Source organism: Rhynchophorus ferrugineus, unplaced genomic scaffold (genome assembly GCF_030347505.1).
Source record: "Rhynchophorus ferrugineus isolate W39M unplaced genomic scaffold, kcgeb_rfMv2 rfM4, whole genome shotgun sequence".
Classification (NCBI taxonomy): Eukaryota; Metazoa; Arthropoda; class Insecta; order Coleoptera; family Curculionidae; genus Rhynchophorus; species Rhynchophorus ferrugineus.
Window position 1 is genome coordinate 18032047 of NW_027472583.1, and position 19535 is coordinate 18051581.

Sequence of the window (19535 nt, forward strand, 5' to 3'; positions counted from 1 at the left end):
GTGGCATTCTACTATAGAAGTTTGAAAAAATCGATTTTTTATGACAACAGTCTCGAAAATATACATTTCAAATATGAACAAATTCTTTTTCAGGTTTCTAAACTAGAATACCCACGTTATAATTTTCTCCCTCTTTCGAACTTAATTTACAAAAAATAATCGGAGCACATATACTAATAAACTTTTAAAAGTTAAAACCGAGCACAAAAATGTTTCCTGTATCAAAATAACATCTTTTTCATTTCCAATATATCATTCGTTGAGAGGTAATGTATGACACAGATTACAATTACATTTTGTTGTTTCACAATTCATTTAAAAATGACAGTAGACAATCTAAATTTGATATTCAAACTTTAAAACATTGCTGGTTTAAAATATAGATACCGTAAGATGCCGTTACAAAATATTTTAATAGTTAACAGAGAGTAGTTTTGTAGGAATAAGAGCCAGTCAAGGAACATAATTATATACAGAACAAATATCTTATTCATGCATAATGACATAATTTTAATAAATTGAAGAAAGAATCTTTCCTTTTGCTTATTTATCATAAATAATTCCATAAGCATTAATGAAAACAAAAGTACGTCACCATCAAAGTTTATTTATCAGGCCGAATTTTAATTATTAGACGTTTTGAATTGTAAACAATAAATAGATGTTCAGAACCTTAATAATATATTAATGATTATAATATATTAATTTTATAAATATTCCAAAAAAATATTAATGTTAATATATTAGCATATCTGTAGGAATTCTTAGTACTCACTCACATCAAAAGCATATCTAAAAAAATCCTCTATCTATCTAAATCTAGTATTCTACTAACGTATTAAAAAATAATAATATTGTCTAACATTTTCTGTCAAAAAAGTTTTAAATGTAGAGTGTCCAGCTATCATCTTAGCTTGTTTCTCTATGTTTTAAATTGGTCTTATAAAACTATCTAGTGAGAGTTATTAAAATAACTGCATATTTTGCTGCAGCAGATAGTATATTCGAATATACATCAATATAAAGTTTACATTATTACCCATACGTTACTGAAATTAATTTATTGAAAGTATCTTGCAGATACTCACTTATGAGAGAAATATTAATTTCTTTAACGACAACATGGAAACAAGTCAATTGGACCGTTAGGTCTTACAAAGGTATAATATTATATTCCTTTACAATTTTTTTCAGTTAATATATGTATTCTCACATTATCTTCAATATTGACTAAAGTATTATTTTGTTATTTTAACAAATTAATTGAAGAATAATTATTAACCTAAATTTTCTTATTCATATATTTTTTAAAATATCAAGATAATAAATTCTAATACAGCATACTAGGTAGACAAATCTGAGGAGATCTGTCAGCAACATAATCTTTAACTATTAGCGATTTTTAAAAAAATATTTTAAAGTCTCCTTTTTACTAACTAAAGTTTATCTGGAGTGGACCTACTGTTTAATGTGGGCTCCAAACCACGGTCCTCGGTATTAAGTCTACCGACTTTCAAGACCAACTATGGAGATCATCTCAGAAGACATCCGGTCTTACCCCTGGCGTGACTGGAGCCATTTTCCTTTTCGGATTTTGCATTCTTGCTCAAGGACAATCACAAATGTTAAACAATCATAAATATAAATTTACGACCATGCCCCAGCAGAATTCGAACCTGCGACTGTCGCAACAGCAGGAGGACCATCCTGTCGCCTTTACCACCGCGTCAACCAAGCCGGTACCAGCAATTTTGTATCTGCAATAAATACAATTTTATCTTTTTTTAGTTAAATTTTTAGCCAAGTAAAGGTTATTTGCGGATAAATGTTATTTTACTTCTTCAATTTGTGGAAATATAAATACACAAAGTTTTGGTCAAAGTTTGGCGTCAAAGGCAAAAAGTGCCAGAAATTAAAATAGAATGGAATAGAAACTTTAAATTGAACTAAATCATTATGAGAAATTATAAATTGATATAGATACATTTGCCAAGCCTCAGTTACTATGTTCCAGCTGCCACTTTTTCGAAGCCAACAAATATGTCAATTTTCGTTGATTGTTTTTCAAAACCTATGCTACCTGAAAGAATAGAAAAAAAAATTGTAAATAACGGTAGATAATATTTAAAAGAAAGCTATTGCCGCAGTTCCCTGCATTAAGCCTTAAATTAAAAAAAAGGGGGCTTGGTTGGTGCAGTGATAAAGGTGTCAAGACGGTCTTCCTACTGTTGCGATAGTCGTGGGTTCGAATTTTGCTAGGGTATGGTCGTAAATTTATATTTGTTATTGTTTTAAAATTGTGATTGTCCTTAGGCAATAGTGCAAAATCCGACAAGGAAAATGATCTCAGTCACACCTGTAACCAGGCTGGGTAAGACCGGATATCTTCTCCGCCAGTCGGTGGGCTTAATGCCGAGGACCGTGGATCAGAGAGATCCATGTTAAATTGTTGGTCCAGTCCAAATAAACAATCGTTGGTAAAAAGAGACTTAAATACACAATAAATTGTGGTGACGTCAAGAGTCATTTCTTAATGAATAACTCACAAAATAGCGCGCAAGCTGATTATTTTCAATTTTAAAGTATTCAATGGAGGGTAAATCAATGATGTCACCGTACAGATGACAATACATACTAAATAACATTCAGCATAAAAAAATAAAAGTTCATAGTCTACCCTTATACAAAAATAATTGGGAATCACTATTTTGCTTTAGTTACTAAAGTTAATCACGTATTAACTATAACGTAGTAATTAACCGTAAGCAATAAATCAGGAATACCTCCTACAATTATTTTGATAAAAATACCGCAATATACTTCAAGCTTAGCGTGACATATATTTTACCTAGCACAATTTATGGCGGACTAAGGCACCCAAGTGTTAAATTAAAATATTCCTTAACTATGGGGACATAAACTCAAACAGCATAAAAATTAATCTTGAATGGCATTTAATTTTACACTGAAGAACCATAAAATGTTACGCTCTTTTCGAGCTACACAGTCGGTCCATAAACCAAAACCTTTTATGACTGCATACTGACTGCGGGAAATAAAATGCATAACAAATATTTTCAGCGGAAACCAAAATAGTTAAAAGCAAATAAAACAAAGTATTTTATTACTGGTGCGTTGAATAATTACGGCTTTTAATGTTATTATATGATAAGCCCTATTGTGTTTAATAAGTTAAAGGTGAAAGGGTCATGACGATTATGGATATAAAAGTAACAAAAAAAAAGAAAAAAAAGCTTTAATAACAGTAGGTAAATTTCCTTAAAATAAAAATTAGATCTTTATTCATTTTTTTTATATTCTTATACCTACAGTTTCACGACTTCGCCTTATTGTAGTACATAATTTGGAACCTCTGAAGTTCAAGTTCCAACCCTGTTTACATAAAAACAAGCATGCATAACATATACCTCTTCCATGAATATAGTTATTTGTAAATTTAGACAAAATAGATTTCTTTAAGGAAATAAATCCCCTAAAAATAGCAATTAAATTTTTAATTGATGGCACCGTAACAAATATTTTCTTAAGAAGGAAATAAAATTTGGTACTATTTAAATATACATATAGCTTTATCTACTCCAAAATTATTGAACACTATGATTGTTGTTCTAAAAAGTTAAAGTATTACATAAGTATTACAAATATTATAAATATATTTTACAATTAAAAATAGTATTTATTAGAACTAATTTTCCAGTTATCTTAATTATTACCTTCTTGCAATACTTCTTTATATGGAGACATCAGATTGACAGCATACAAACAACTTGGTAGATTAATTGAATTAATATTCTCATTATTACAACTAAGATCTTCATAAATAGGTTGGTTTTCTGTAAGCAAACAATAGATAAACAGACATGTAGTAGATAGATAATTTTATATGTACCTAATAGAAACAATGACACGAAGACGTTAATATATTTGCATTGTGGTTAATCCAGATAATTTACTACTATTTACTTGATCAACCCATTTTTGGAAAAGAGCGAGATCATTCTTTGGGAAACGATGTCGATGTCTTTCACTACACGAATGCATTGTAATCAATTTTTATATTATTACTCCATAATAATTAATGTAAAACAGAAAATATGCAGAACGTAAAACGAATATTTCCTAACCTAAACAAACACCAAAACTTTCAAACTTAAAAATGGATGCCCATAGAAAATTGACAATTTGACCAACCAATCACATTCCATTTTAGTGGCGGTTCCAGCAATTTAAACTAGCCAATTACAGTCTGCGATCGCAGCGCTACCGTTGATTGAACTAATCAAAACATTTTCCCAAGGACGTCTATACAGTGAAATTTCTATTTTTCTATGCCTATGAGAAAGCTCTGTTCAAAGTAGGTGCCGCGTTTGCTCACTGTTAACCGAAAACAAGAACGTATTGATGATATTGAACAATATTTGGCCATGTTGAGATGTAACAAACCGGAATTTTTGCGTCGATAGGTGACTATGAATGAAACATGTATCCTTCACTTCGCTCCGGACAGCAACTGGTGGCAGGCTTATTTTGAGGCAAAAGATAAATCGTTCTACCAAAGTAGTATTGAAATGTTAGAGCGGTTTAAAAAAAAGGCGTTTTCTTTGTTACGCCCAGAACTTTTCAGCCCATGTTTTATGTATTAAAAATGTCTAAATATTCATTTATATATCAGGCTAGAGATAAAATAATATTGTTTTTTCATAATAGACCTTTAGTTATACAATAATACCGTATTAGAGCGTGTTTGAAAGATAATAGTCTTTTTTTACTTTCGATTTAGTGCGAATTTAAAGGTTCGCTTTTTCTCGTAAAATCTTTATTTTCTACAGAAATAATACATTTTTAAGAAATATTTGATTAAAAATGTTTTTTTTTATTTAATCATCAATTTTATTTTTTTTTAATATCAATTGTAAGTAATGCATAGACGTTAACACTTTCTCTATATATGACTAGCATATTTTTCTATTAAACAAAATGTAAAAGTCAGATGATCGAAAAATAAGCGCATGACCTGCACAAGAACGCCAGAGGCCCGGCCTTGGATCCTGCTAAACTACTGAACTTGAATGCTGCCGCTAGTGCTCTTTCGACAGCGCAGCCTTCTGGTTGCGACGCTACATCAAGACCACGAGCGCCGCGACGTCGAAAAAAAGCCGACGAATCGGGCCATTCGTCTTGCGATTTTTGTTTTGTTTTGGAATTGACGGCACGGCACGCTTTCAAGGTAAGTTTTTCAAGTGTAAAAGGCCAATAAATTTTCTTTTAGTTTATTAACGTGGTTTATAGCGTGTGTCGGTTCTATGGTTGGATAGAAACAAATGCCGGTAGGGCGCAAGGTTAATTTAGTAGGAGATTTACGAAAAATGTGTTTTACTTCAAAATTTGTTGAAGAGTGCAGAGGAATAGAAAAATGGGAATGAAGGAATACATTGATAGCCATTTTTGATGAAAAGCTATTATATATTATATATATAAAGGCTCAAAAGAATATATATATATATATATATATATTCTTTTGAGATATGAGAACAGGAAATAGTCGATGGGCGCCAGATCTGAAGAATACGGTGGATGAGGAAGCAATTCGAGGCCCAATTCATAGATTTTTGACACGGTGCATTGCCTTCGTGAAGCATCACATTCTTTTTATTCAAATGCGGCCGTTTTCCGGCGATTTCCTATTTCAAACAGCTATAACGCTGTGTAATAGTCGTTGTTGATGGTCCTTACTTTTACAAGGTAGTCAATGAAAATTATTCCATGCGCATCCCAAAATACAGACGCCATAACCTTGCCAGCCAACTGTTGCGTTTTCCCATGCTTTGGAGCGGGTTCATCATGTGCAGTCCACTCGGATGACTGTCGATTGGACTTCGGAGTGAAATGATGGAAAAACAAAAACTGCTCTGAATCATCAACTTGTCATTGTTTTTTATCAAAAATGAGCTCGTACGGCATCCCCAATGCACAGAGCTTTCTTATACCCAAATATTCGTGAATTATATGATGCACATGTTCAGTTGATATCTTTAGAGTGTCTGCTATTTCATTCACCTTCAATTTACAGTCATTCAAAATCATTTTGTGGAGTTTTTAAAATCTTTTCGCCGGTAACATCCGCTTTTGGGCGTCCAGTGCGTTCACCGTCTTTGGTGCTCATTTCACCACGTCTAAAATTTTTATCTTATATTATATTTTATATTTTATATTTTATATCTTATATTTTTATCTTAATATTTTTATTTTTTCACACTAACAAAAATTGCACAAACCAATGATCCGACAGCTGTCAAATTTATACACGCATCTTTTGAGGGTTAGGGCTAACTAAAAAACATATGGATTTTATTCTAATAACGCCATATATGCGTCATACCGGGGACTTTTCAATTGACCTGTTACATATCCATATATACAGACATATCACTGCATATAAATATTTCATACTCTACAATAAAATTTCCTACTCACTCAGATACTCACTCTTAGTTGTTCCCACTGACATCAGCCTCTCTTGGAAATTGTCAGCATTGAATAATAATCCCATATTCAGAAAGATCTCAAAGACAAGAACTCAAAAATCATCATTTCAAAATGAACTAAAATGAAGGTACGTTATCCTATATTATAGAACTACTAATATAAATGGAAGTAAAGTTAAACTAGAAATAAACCAGTAAAAAATTAAATTCAGATTACAATAATAATCTTTTAGGTCAGATAAACCTTCCAATAAATTTATCTTCCCCTGATATATGGTTCTTCTTATGCCCAAAAAGATCTGTCGCAATAAACAATTTTCGTAGAATGTATGTTATGCAATTTACAACGTTTTTTAATATCGGTTTTCCGGAAATTTCCCAGAATTGCACGGTTTTGCTCAAAATGGAACATTGGATTTTCAAAAAAAAGCGCACAAAATTTATTTTAATATATTTTTAACCGAAATCTTAGGAGGATTGAACCTTTGTAATATAAAATATATCGATTACTATCATATATTACTAGGATTATCGCCTACGTTTCCCATTGTTTCCTGCCTTCCTTATCATTTCAACCCAGTTCCAAAAGAAATTAGCTCGTAATACCATGATAAAGACGTTACAGGTTCGTGACCTGAACGCAAATCTTTTATAAAATTACTTTCCACACCGCCCCAATATAAGGCTATATAGAAGAAACGAAATACCTAATAACACGTCTAATTCCGAATACGTGCAAAAAGGAAATCATATATATTTTTCGTGATTGAATCTTTATAACATCGGTATTTCGGCGCGAATAGGCAGAAATACGTACGTATTTCTAAGGGATTTCGTCCGCCTAGCTGAATTTTCGTTATATTCTTACGGTTACTTGCGAATTCGCTCTCGAAGGGTACTCACTGGTTGGTTATCCCATGCTTAAGAGCTCTTATAAAATAGTGTCTGTGTAAATGTAAAGATATTCGACAATTGCTTAGGATTCGGCATATTTTTCCTTATAACTAGTTGAGAAATATCGTACGTTTTAGCGACATATAGTCTATTCAAAACAGCAGTGAACCCACGTTTCTCAATTGATGTAGCAATGTTGCCGCATCAACTCTCAGTAATTTAAAGAAAATAATTAAACAAAACTATTATGTTTTATAATTTATTTTAACATTATAGTACATCTAGTGCATATATTATCGAAAAAATTGTTCTTGTTTCTTTCGATGCAATGTTTCCTTGTAAAGTCATTTTAATAGTACTGTATATCTCCTTATTTTTGATATCAATCACTATATTCTCCTTAATATAATTGCCATATCTGTAAAACAGTATTATTTCTCTCCTCATGCATTTTAACCAAACGTTCATGTATATTCTGAACAATAAAACATATGCAAATAAAGCTTTTACACTCTATAATATAATTTCCTACAGCTAAAGTATATTAATTATATACTGACATTTAGTTGTTATCTCTTTCATCACCCTATCTTGGTAATTGTCAGCATTGCACAGCAAACATAAACAAATATTCATAAAGTTTTTTCCAAAGTATCAAAAACTTGCTCACATTTCCACCATTTCTCAATGCTTCCTTCCACAAATCCAGACAGTTTTGGTTTGAATATCCTTCTCGACTTGAATGTCTATTGTAACAATTCTTTGTAAAACCCCATATCAACTCAATTTAATTAAATATGCAGTTATGGGGAGGGAGACCAAATACCCTGTGGTCATAACGTTCAACTGATCCATGCAGATTTTCTCATTTATTTTTAAAAAAGTAAATGACAACATAAAATGCAATTAAATTTTTCATTTATATTTACCGATTAATAATTTCAAATAGTTCATTCTTTAACATTGTTTCCTCAAGTTTTGTTTTATATACTTTGACCCTTGGAGTTAGAGGAAAACACTAATCCTGCACCAGGTATAAAGCCATTCCTGTTTCTAGCATAAAGAACTACATATCTGCAATGAATTACTAATAATTGTTATGACTAACAAAACCTAATCGATAGTTAATCCAAAATTTACCCTTTTTTGTACCATTCTGAAATATCCATGTCTCATTTAAATATACAAATTGATATAATAATTCTTCCTTAATTGTTTTAAATGTTTGTATTCTTTTAAAATATATATCTGGAAGTTCTATTAAACCCCTTCATGGGTTATCTTTACACCACTTAAATCCTGTATTACCCAACAGTACATGAAGGGATGTTCTACATCCCTCAAATAGAATTATATTCAGAATTATTCCATTATTCCATGAAATAATTATAATAAAATATATTTCGATTGAAAAAAAACTACTTACAGTCTTTATAAATTTCGTATATTTGATCCCTAATACAGCTATCGAGCTGATCTTGTTTCATCACCCGTTTCGCATAAAGACGGTTTCTTTTTGGTGAATTTAATATTATATTGTTTCTTTATTTTTTGTGATATTTTAGTGACCTTGCCCCTACTAATATTCAGTGCAACTGCAATACGCTAAAAATATTTTAAATAAAACCGCGGAGATTTTATAGAACCGCAATCGAATACACATACTGTAGTGTCTTTCATGGCAGCAATGAAAGGGATTAAGAAATTGAGGGGCAGTGTCAAGTATAACCTATCAAAGAAAAAGCTTGCAAAAAAACGTGGAAAAAAGTAAGACCTTCCATATTTTGAAAATATACAAAATATATTTTATTTAAACGGTTGAAACTTGTTTTATTTCCTAAAATAATTTTGAGGGGCATCTGCATTTTTTTCCTACTTTGGGGAATTTCATTTGTATTATTAGGGTATTTGATAAATTGGCATTGACAACCTTGCATAAATGGCTAGATGGCTTAACTTCTTTAATTTGTGATTTACTCGTATTGATTTCTTGTGGTTTATCATTGTTAATATTTTTTTATACTTCTCAATCGTTCATTCCATTCTGTCTTATTCTCTTTTATTCGCCTCAAGTTTCTTTTCTAACACTCTGTTACAATTCATAACGCAGCTCGTTTTTAAATGTCATACTCTTTAATTTCACAATATCCTCAATATAACAATGACATGTAACATTGACTAATGCATTGACTAAGCATTTTAATATTGTTATAAAATTAATGAGTTGTTATCACTACTTGTAACTTAACCACACTTGTTTCTTATAGATGAATAAGTTTGCTCTATAATACAATTAATAACTTAATAAATTTTACTTCACAGGAGGAACTTTCAATAAAAACAGCAGTAATTCAAAGGATTAATTTTTACTAAGTTTTCATAAATAACATCACAACAAAATTTTAAATATAGTGCCTAACGGACATCGGCCAACAATTACCCCAAAACTTGAGTATTAATATTTGATAATTCATCTAGCTAAACGTTTAAACAGTAACCATTATCAATATCACCTTTCTTAGAGCCAACAACCTGTTATTTGGTGTAAAGACATTGCAGTTGTATTGCCTAAATAATATCGAAAATAAATACTCTGAGAATTATTTGAACCTTCGACAATTTTGTCTTTTGTTTTACCCACCAATCACCAAAAGTACTTATTATAACCCAATGTATACTTATATGTATTGTGCATACTTAAAACACACACAGACCTATTTGTGTTATATTTTGTTGATATCAGTCAATTTTGATTAAAAATATAATTCTATATTTTCATGTCATTGCAAGTCTAGGTCAAAATCTTTACTACCCGAAAATTTCAAAATTCATAATTCAGAACGAAAATTTCTCACATCACCTTCAATTTCAAATAAACCCGATAGCTATAAAAGATAGTAAAAGATATTCTCCTCCTCCCTGAATTTTGTGAATATATGTGTCGGCGATGCGAAGCTTATTGTATTCTACTGGAATTTTTACCATCTGTGTAAAATTTAATCGTTCCATTTTTAAGCCTCCATGAAATTTCCATAGATAACATTTAGTAATAAACGCCACAAAAATTTAAATGGGAATATTTTCAATTTAAAAGAGATTTATTAACAAATTGAAAACCGGCTTCATATTAGTTTTTTATAATGGTTTGGCAGGATATTATTTTCTTTTTCATACTAAGGCAAAAAAAATTTTTACACAAAACGTATACAATGACATCTGTTACAATAGGTTTCTAACTGTGACTATTGGCTTTGGATTTTCAATCAGAGCAAGCACAAGTATTAAGTTTGAAATATATCAAAACAAGCAAAGCACCAGCACAACATTTGCTGGTTTATAATTATTATGTAATTATTATCACTAATATTTTAAGAATTTCCCAGGCATTTTCGATATTTCGGAGACATTAGACCGCATTGTATCTCTTTTTAACTATAATAATATAAGAAGGAAAAATACGGTCTGATTTTGAAACGAATTTACAAACCGTAATTGTCAATAAATTCGACGTTCTTATTTTATTGCTATTTTGGGGGGACTATATCTGGCTCCACAAACTAAGTGATCTGTGCTATCGTCATCGGTATAATGTCTCCAAAATATATTTATAGATGCTGCAGCATTTCATATTACATTAGGGACTTGCGTATCTTTTGATCAGTGGTATCTACTAATTGCTATTGCCCACGGAAATGCAAAGAATCAATATAAAAAACTCTTAAACATCATAACCTCACCCTTAAGAACGATGGTTTTGACATTTATTAACATAAAAATGTTTAATTAATTATGATATTTAGTATTTAGTAACAAGAGACATATAAGTCCCGCTACCATTTTGACTACGCGTCATCTTGGTTATGTGATATTTTGCTCAGTTTCGTTTTAAATTTTATTATGGATAAATAGACACCACAAGAATGATCAACAATTCTTACAATATTTAATGAAAATAATCGTTCCATTATTGCCACACAGCGGAACATGTGTCTTAATCCTAAAAATATCCTAATCGTCCAGTTGCTCACAAAACTACAATTTATCGTTTACAGGCAAATTTTCAACAGCATGGTACGCCAGCAGACGGGCCTCTTTCTGGAAGACAATGTTATAGAGTCTCCAGAAAAATCAATTCGTAGTCGTAGTTCCCAGTTACATTTCTGCGCGCAGTTTACGGTGAAAGTTGAAAACTGATTTGAAAATGTTCCCGTACAAAATTCAATTAGTCAAAAAGGTACTACCGAGAGATACTGATCAACTAGTTTAGTACATTAATGCAATCCTAAGGCTGTCTTGTGAAATTGTCGATTTCACTGTCTAAATTGATAATGAGTGATGAAGCCCATTTTCTTCTCAGTGGTCGTGACAATAAAGAGAGCAGATAGTTTTGGGGAACAGCGAATCCTCAATTAATTCATGAAACATCATTGCATCCACTAAAAGCAACTGTATGGTGTGGTATTCAATCTGGAAACATCATTGGGCTCAATTCTACCTCAGATGTTGCAGAATGTCATGAAAAATGTCTTAAAAAGAGCCGAAAATTGCATAACGAATCGCGGTCACCATTAACCGATATAATCATAACAAGAAATATAATATAAAGGCCAAGTAAACATTTTTTAATGAAATCCAAACTTACTTATCTTTTCTTTGAGCAAAGTTATAGGTAATCAAAATGGTAGCTGGACGTTTTCCGCACGTTGTAGTATTATTTAATGTTATACATTCTACAGACTACTACTATAGATGTTCATGCACTCATGCGCTCAAAAAAATTTGGACACTCGTTACTTTTGTTGTCTAATTTAAATAAATCTGTTCCCGAAACCCATCGGGCACTTTAAGAAACTTTTGCTGATGCTGCATCAAACCTGTCAACTGTTGGTTTTAGTTTCAGCGATGTAAAATTGGAAAATTTAGTGTCAAAGACAAAAGACGGCTTAGAGGATAAAAAACGTTTGACTAGCTGATGGATGAATCACCGGATTTCAGACATTTACATACAATGGGAAAGATCCTAATGAATGGAAATGACTACCATATAAATTTATTAAAAATTCCCTTTAGAAGCATTCCAACTCAGCACTATCACTTCTTAACTGCCAAAAAAAGAAAAGTGTTCTTTGGCGTATTGTCACTGGTGATGAAAAGTGTTTCGATCTACTACAATAAATCTGAGCGCCAAATGTTATGAATTGGTCCGTGTTGTAGGATCACCAAGATATAATTTATTACGAGTTGCTAAAACTAAATAAAAATGCTACTCTTGGTTATGTGACGTTTATCTTAGTTTCGCTTTAACCATTGTGTTGCGTAGATGTCCAAATTTTATTATGGACAAATATACGCCACAAGAAATAGCAGAAATAGTGACAATATTTATTGAAAATAATTGTTCCATTATAGCCACTCGGTGGAAATTGCGTTAATGTTAGCGGGACTTTTGCCCCACGTTTTCTTTGGAAAACATAATCTCTGGATAAAAAATTGTTTTGTTCATACAGTAGTAACAAGAGTTAACCAATATTGATATGCACACAATATGTCAAAATAGCACACTTGCTATTAAATATTAAACAAAAATTACATATTTTTACCCAAGAATAAATATTATTCAAGCTAAAAGCTCAATTTAACTAATACCTCCATTTCCGTCTAAAGCTTTTCATTTAAGTATAACTGACTATATTGAAATATTAGATTGCTCTAGAACATGTATATAACTTACTGGCATTGAAACATTACGAGTTTAAATTTATTTGCGTGTTCGCTGGTAGTTTCCAGGAAACAACTACTACTACTAAAAGCAAATTCTATTAATTTAAGTAAAACAATTTCGAATGATATTTTCAATTTGTCGCTGTCGCTAAGCACGATATGTGGAAGCTGCATAAGTTAGTTATTTGTGTAACAGAAACTTTTCCATATGGTCTAATATTTAATTAAATTTTTATTGTAAATTATGATCGTATGTTCATTAATTCAGTTAACGTTTTTGAATAGTTGTATATTATTCTTCTGTTGAATTTTTATAACTTACAACTGGCATCCTAGTTGGTAAGAAGGAGAATCGGATCAAGTTTGATTGTAATTTTTCAGTCTCCGTATATATGTGAATTAAATGTTTATAAAAATGTCATAAAAAAATAAAAGTAATATTGAGGGCGAAGCATTGAATTTGTTAATTGTTTAAATTTATTCCGGTGCCCCACAAAACTGCAATTTATCGTTTACATGCGAATTTTCGACAGTATGGTAACGCTGAATACGCTAGTATGGTAACGCTGGTGTGCGATAGTGTTATAAAATCTCCAGAAAAATCAGTTCGGAGAAGTGGTTCTCAGTAACACATTTCTGCACGCAGTTTTAGGAAAATTTTTAAAACTGATTTGAAAATATTCCCGTACAAAATTCAATTAATCAAAAAATTGCTATCGAGAGATCCTGATCAACGAGTTGAATACAGTAATACAATCCTAAGGCTGCCTGGTGAAATTGAATATTTTTCGTCTAAATTGATAATGAGCCATGAAGCCCATTTTCTTCTCAGTGGCAACGTCAATAAACAGAACAGTCGGTTTTGGGGAACACAGAATCTACAATTAATTCATGAAACGTCATTCCATCCACTAAAAACAACTCTATGGTGTGGTATTCATGCCGGAAACACCATTGGTCCCTTTTTTTTTTTTTTTTTGAAAATGGTCAAGGTGTTATATATTGCATTTTTGTTGAATTTTTATAAATTACAACTGGCATCCTAGTTGGTACGATGGAGTATCGGATCAAATTTGATTATAATTTTCAGGTCTCCGTATATACATGAATTAAATTTTTATAAAAATATTATAAAACATTAAAAGTAATGGTCAGGACGAAGCATTGAATTTGTTAATTGTTTAAATTTATTCAACATTTTAATTTAAACAAACATTAGAATCTGTTCAAAATAATTAATACTTTTAAATTTAATTTTATGTGATTTATTCGTTTCCAGCTCATTATTAATGACATAGTATTCAGACCATGTTACTTTTATTAACACATGTTTAACTATGTTTATAAGATTGAAAAGGTTATTCGTTACCATTATACAATATTACCAGGATAGACTACAGGGTTATACTTACAGGTTATATATTTAATTGAATAAAACCAAATGATGAAAATCAATTTCATTTAAATAAGATGGATGGTAATGATTTTCACTAGTATATTTGTCGATTTTCTTTTAATACTCAGACTTTACACCAATCGCCAATTGATTATATATGTGCAAACAAAGATATGAAATTTATTTTATTGAATCAAGTATAGCTAGGCTAACCGTATATCTTTTATGCGTAATATTATTGTAATATATCAACTTTTCATCACCAATTTGATTTTGTTCTATTAAAGCATGTGTAACAAATAAAAAGTTGCAACCCATCGTCTTCCGATGACAACCTAAACATTATACTGTTTTAATGTCAGTTTGACCAAAATTATATTAATAATAAAATAATAATATAGCCTTTCCAATAAAATTGCTAAGGCAAGTCATAGATAACGTCGAATATAATAACAAAATGGTGATTGTAAATATTTAAGATTTGTTTTAAACTTCGAGTAAATATTTCCTTCTTATTTTACCCTAGCTAAAAAAAAACCAGAACTGTCTGATGTTTCGGAATATGCAAATCAATGCAACAAGTCGATTTGGGTTGGCCCACTAGTGCTACCATGTTGCCAAATGTCTACAACATTATGTTATGGCAAATGTTTGGTTAAAAATCAAACCCAACCATTCCAAATTGATGCGGAAATATTGCGACGTGCTGACGCTATAAGTTATGATGGCGTGCATTGATGTATAGAATAGACTATAAATTTAGGTGAATAAAAATATTTCAGAAATTATTCTTTTTGTGTAGTACTCGTTAAGTAATTATTTAAGAGTTAGAGTTATGTAATCCAGTTTATTTTAATACAAGTTAAAATAAATACGTAATACATCAAAGAAGACACAAGGCATAATTAAATTTAATAAGTCAATTAATGTTGATTCCTCGTATACGCTCTTAAATAATTTCAGCAATTTTTAATACACCGGAATATTTATTTAGACATTCTTCTATAGGCGCTGTTAAGTTGTTCCAGAAAGATAAACGTTAAAACCGTATGTGGTCCTAGCCGGAAGTAGTAAGGCCAAAACCCTTTCCACAAAGCCAGCACTCCTTCATCTTTTATTATTCCTCCCATAACGCTAACAAAATTGAGGCTCGCTTTACCTCCACCTGATTTAGCGTTTTGAATCCGAGTTTTAACTATATCCACCGGCATACTGGCAATGGTGGTCGCCAATCCTGAGAACGACGGAAATTATCTATGAAATATTTTTATGATGGGTAATATATTACCTGATATCATGGATGCCATAAAATGTAAGAATATGCCGTCATGAAAATCCAACGCTAATAATTGCTGTTTGGCTTGAGAATAGGTTGCTAGTTGAGCAGCATTGACGACCTGAAATTTTAATTAAAATTTTTTAATTTATTAAAAATATTCTTAAATAAAAATTTAAGAATCCTGTTTTAGTTTAATAACGTGTATTACAATTTAATTATAAATTGTAATCCAAATAACAATCTTAGTTTAACAAGGCCGATAACAGGTCAATTGAAAAATTCTCGGCCTGACACACAGATGGCACTACTAGAATTAAATTCATATATTTTAACTAGCCTAAACCCTCAAAAGATGCGTGCATAAATTTAACAGCTGTCGGATCATTAGTTTGTGAATTATAGCATTTTGAGTGAAACAACTTTTGTTATTGTGAAAAATATGTTGACGCAAAAACTTGGATTGATGCCGAGTTTTCGGACACTGCCCCAAGAGAATCAACCATCAAGGATTGGTATGCTAAGTTTAGACGTAATGAAATGAGCACCGAAGACGGTGAACGCAGTGGACACCCAAAAGTGTATGTTACCGACGAAAACATTTAAAAATTCCACAAAATGATTTTGAATAAAGTAAATTGAAATTGAATGAAATAGCAGACACTCTAAAGATATAAAATGAACATGTATATAATATCATTCACGTACATTTGGGTGTGAGAGAGCTCTGTGCAAAGTGGGTGCCGCGCGAGCTCATTTTTGGCCAAAAACAACAACGAGTTGATGATTCGAAGTAGTGTTTAAAGGATATTCAAGTATTATAAACCCGAGTTTTTGCGTCGATATGTGACAATGGATGAAACACGGCTTCATCATTTCACTTCGAAGTCCAATCTACAATCATCCGAGTGGACTGCACACGATGAACCCGCTCCAAAGCGTGGCAAACCGCAACAGGCGGCTGGTAAAGTCATGGCGTCTGTATTTTGGGATTCGCACGGAATAACATAGCGTTATTGGACCCTTTGAAGGATGAAATCGCTGGAAAACCACCGCAATTGAAGAAATAGAAAGTTCTACTTTACCAAGACAATGCACCGTGTCAAAAATCCATGAACTGGGCTTTGAATTGCTTCCTCATCCACCATATTCTTTAGATCTGGCCTCCAGCGACTATTTCGTGTTCTCAGATCTCAAAAAAAATGCTCGCTGGGTAGAAATTTTCGTCGAATGAAGAGGCGATAGCCGAAACTGAGGCCTATTTTGAAACAAAGGACAACTCGTACTACAAAAAATGGTATCGAAAAGTTGGAGGGTCGGTATTATCAGCATATCACCCTTGAAGGAAATTATGTTGAATGAAAAAAACTAATTTTGCCAAGAAAATGTGTTTTACAATAGTAGGCCGAGGACTTTTCAATTGACCTGTTAATTATCACGTCCAATACTAATTAATCTCCATTATTTATAATCGTCAATAAACCTTTCGGTCAACATTATCTACGGCATTTATCATCACAGTAAGTTAGGAAATACGAAAAGGTTTAAACAGAAAAACTGTTTTATTTTTCGAAAAGAAGAAACGACTTGCTAAACGGTCCTTGAATACCGCCTGTTTATTCTTCCCTCAGTTTGCTTTTATAGATCTTCGAAATGGTACATACACATAGCCTGAACCGGAAGCTCATATGAAGCTTTTGTCAGAAGATTTAAATTCTAGTAGACTATGTTAATTCACAGTTCTTGTCCCGAGAATCAACTTACTGAGGGTGTTTCTCAAAGCCTTAATGTTTCCTATTTGGAAGAGTTTACGGCTAGGGGTCTTCAAGCATCTTCTAAGGTGAATGGACTAGGACATGGGGAATAAAAGTTAATTAAAGCAAATCAATGATTTATCATTCACAGGTCGTAAACTTGCACTATAAATATATAAAGACACTCTCGTATTTGGATGTAACCTATCAAAATCAAAATATTCAGATACGCCTAAGGATATTATTCAGCTGCATTCCTAGACATACCTCGGGCCTTTGATAAAGTATGGCATACGGGCCTTCGGATTTCATTTCATTTGAATTGTCCTTTTACAAAAATAATGCGATGAACCTACCGAATTACACGAAATACATTTAGGAGTTCCGTAAGTCCAGTACTACCTAAAACAAAAATAACCACTGTGGCAAGATACGTAGACGATACGACAGTTTTAGCCTCTCATGAAGATCCAAGCATAGCATCAATTAACCTACAAACACATCTAAGTCAAATACAAATGTGGCTTAAAATATGGCATATAAAAGCCAACGAAGCCAAATCCATCAGTCATATAACTTTTACGCTCCATAGAAGAACATGTCAAGCAGTCTATATCAATAAATGTCAACTCCAGCGAGCCGGGAATGCTAAATATCTTCATATGCACCTAGATCGACGCCTCACTTGGAAGAAACACATATTCGTTAAACGGAAACAACTTGAACTTAAACTCTACCAAATGTATTGGCTTATCAGGCGCAAATCCAAGTCATCATAAAATATCCAGATATTATTGTATAAATCTATACTCAAGCCTATTTGGTCATATGGAATCCAACAATGGGGAACCGCTAGCAAGGCTAATGTATCCATCATACAACGGCTCCAAAATAAAGTGTTGCCGTGCCATTGCCAATGCTTCGTACTATGTTTTAAATGAACTGATACAACGCGATATTCCTCTAGAACCAATAACGAGTGTAATTCAACGCGTTTGTATGAAGTACTACGAAAGTGCGTAGATTAAAACATCATTCGATCTGATTATTGGACATATATAGACTTTAGAATAAACTTTAGCATAAGACTAGTTAGTTAAAATAGTATTTTAAATAGGAGATCACTTAATAAAGTAATTTTCTACATGCCATGTATAGCATATGTATATATACTTTGGGCAGATTGTGGTACTACTAAGTGTATTAAAAAGAAATTAAAGTTACGATGAATTTTTTAAAAAATTAAAATTGGAAGTTGTTTTACTAACTTAAGTTTAGGACGGTAGTAGGTTGAAGAAGATCTATATGTCATTCCCGATATTTATTGAGTGATGTGTTACAAATTAAGCAAATCCAGATACGTATATTCTAATGCCTTTGATGTGTTTGTTGAATGAAGACGCATCGAACAGCTTCAAAAAGAGATTGGTTAAGATTATAGAGAGCAATTTCAGAACTAACATATTGGATGAGAAGTAGATACTCGTCTTGAATACTTGGTATGGATTGATGATGATGATGTTGCATGTCAAATTCTCAAATCAATTCGTGCCAATAAAAAAGCGGTATGTTGCTTTTTTGAGATAATATTTCAGAATTATAAAAAATAGAGGACAATGCTAAAAAACAATATGTTTTCACTATTGACTAAAATATTTTTAAAATAATGTAGAAACTTTTTACAATTTTCAAATTAAAATTAACCAGATAAATCATTTCCATTAATCCAGTATAAAGATTTGTTACTCATTAAAGCGTTATTCCAGTCCATAAATTTGCAAAAAAAAAATCATAACAACCATTTAGGAATATGCCTATATTTTTCAAAAAATAAATCAATTTCGGAGATTTTAGTGTTCTCTTTAGTGACGTGATACGATACGATAGAGGAATATATAGAAAAGGTTCATTCCAAATTCTAAGTAAATTGGTTTCATAGAACTTGAGATATCATGTCATCTGTTTCAAAAAAAGTAGTTTAAAGAAAA

General features: G+C 31.7%; 2 protein-coding genes across 4 annotated transcripts in view; one reads left to right on the top strand and one right to left on the bottom strand.

The window, feature by feature from the left end:
- Positions 1–19535, top strand: part of LOC143195855 (uncharacterized) — a 192023-nt gene that overhangs the window by 25031 nt on the left and 147457 nt on the right. Inside the window, exon 1 of one of the 3 annotated variants that reach the window (XM_076403331.1) lies at positions 5121–5248. The exons of the other annotated variants lie outside the window; for them this stretch is intronic. The gene's annotated coding sequence lies outside the window, so the exon portion shown is untranslated. Of the gene's footprint in view, positions 1–5120; positions 5249–19535 lie in introns of those variants that run through there. 3 annotated transcript variants of the gene reach the window in all.
- The window catches only part of LOC143195854 (mitochondrial 2-oxoglutarate/malate carrier protein-like), a 33839-nt gene continuing 29716 nt past the window's right edge, over positions 15413–19535 (bottom strand). The window contains exons 4-5 of the mRNA XM_076403329.1: positions 15806–15914; positions 15413–15751 (exon numbers count right to left, since the gene is read on the bottom strand). Coding sequence (XP_076259444.1) covers positions 15504–15751; positions 15806–15914 — 357 coding nt within the window. The 3' untranslated portion in view covers positions 15413–15503. The remainder of the gene's footprint in view (positions 15752–15805; positions 15915–19535) is intronic.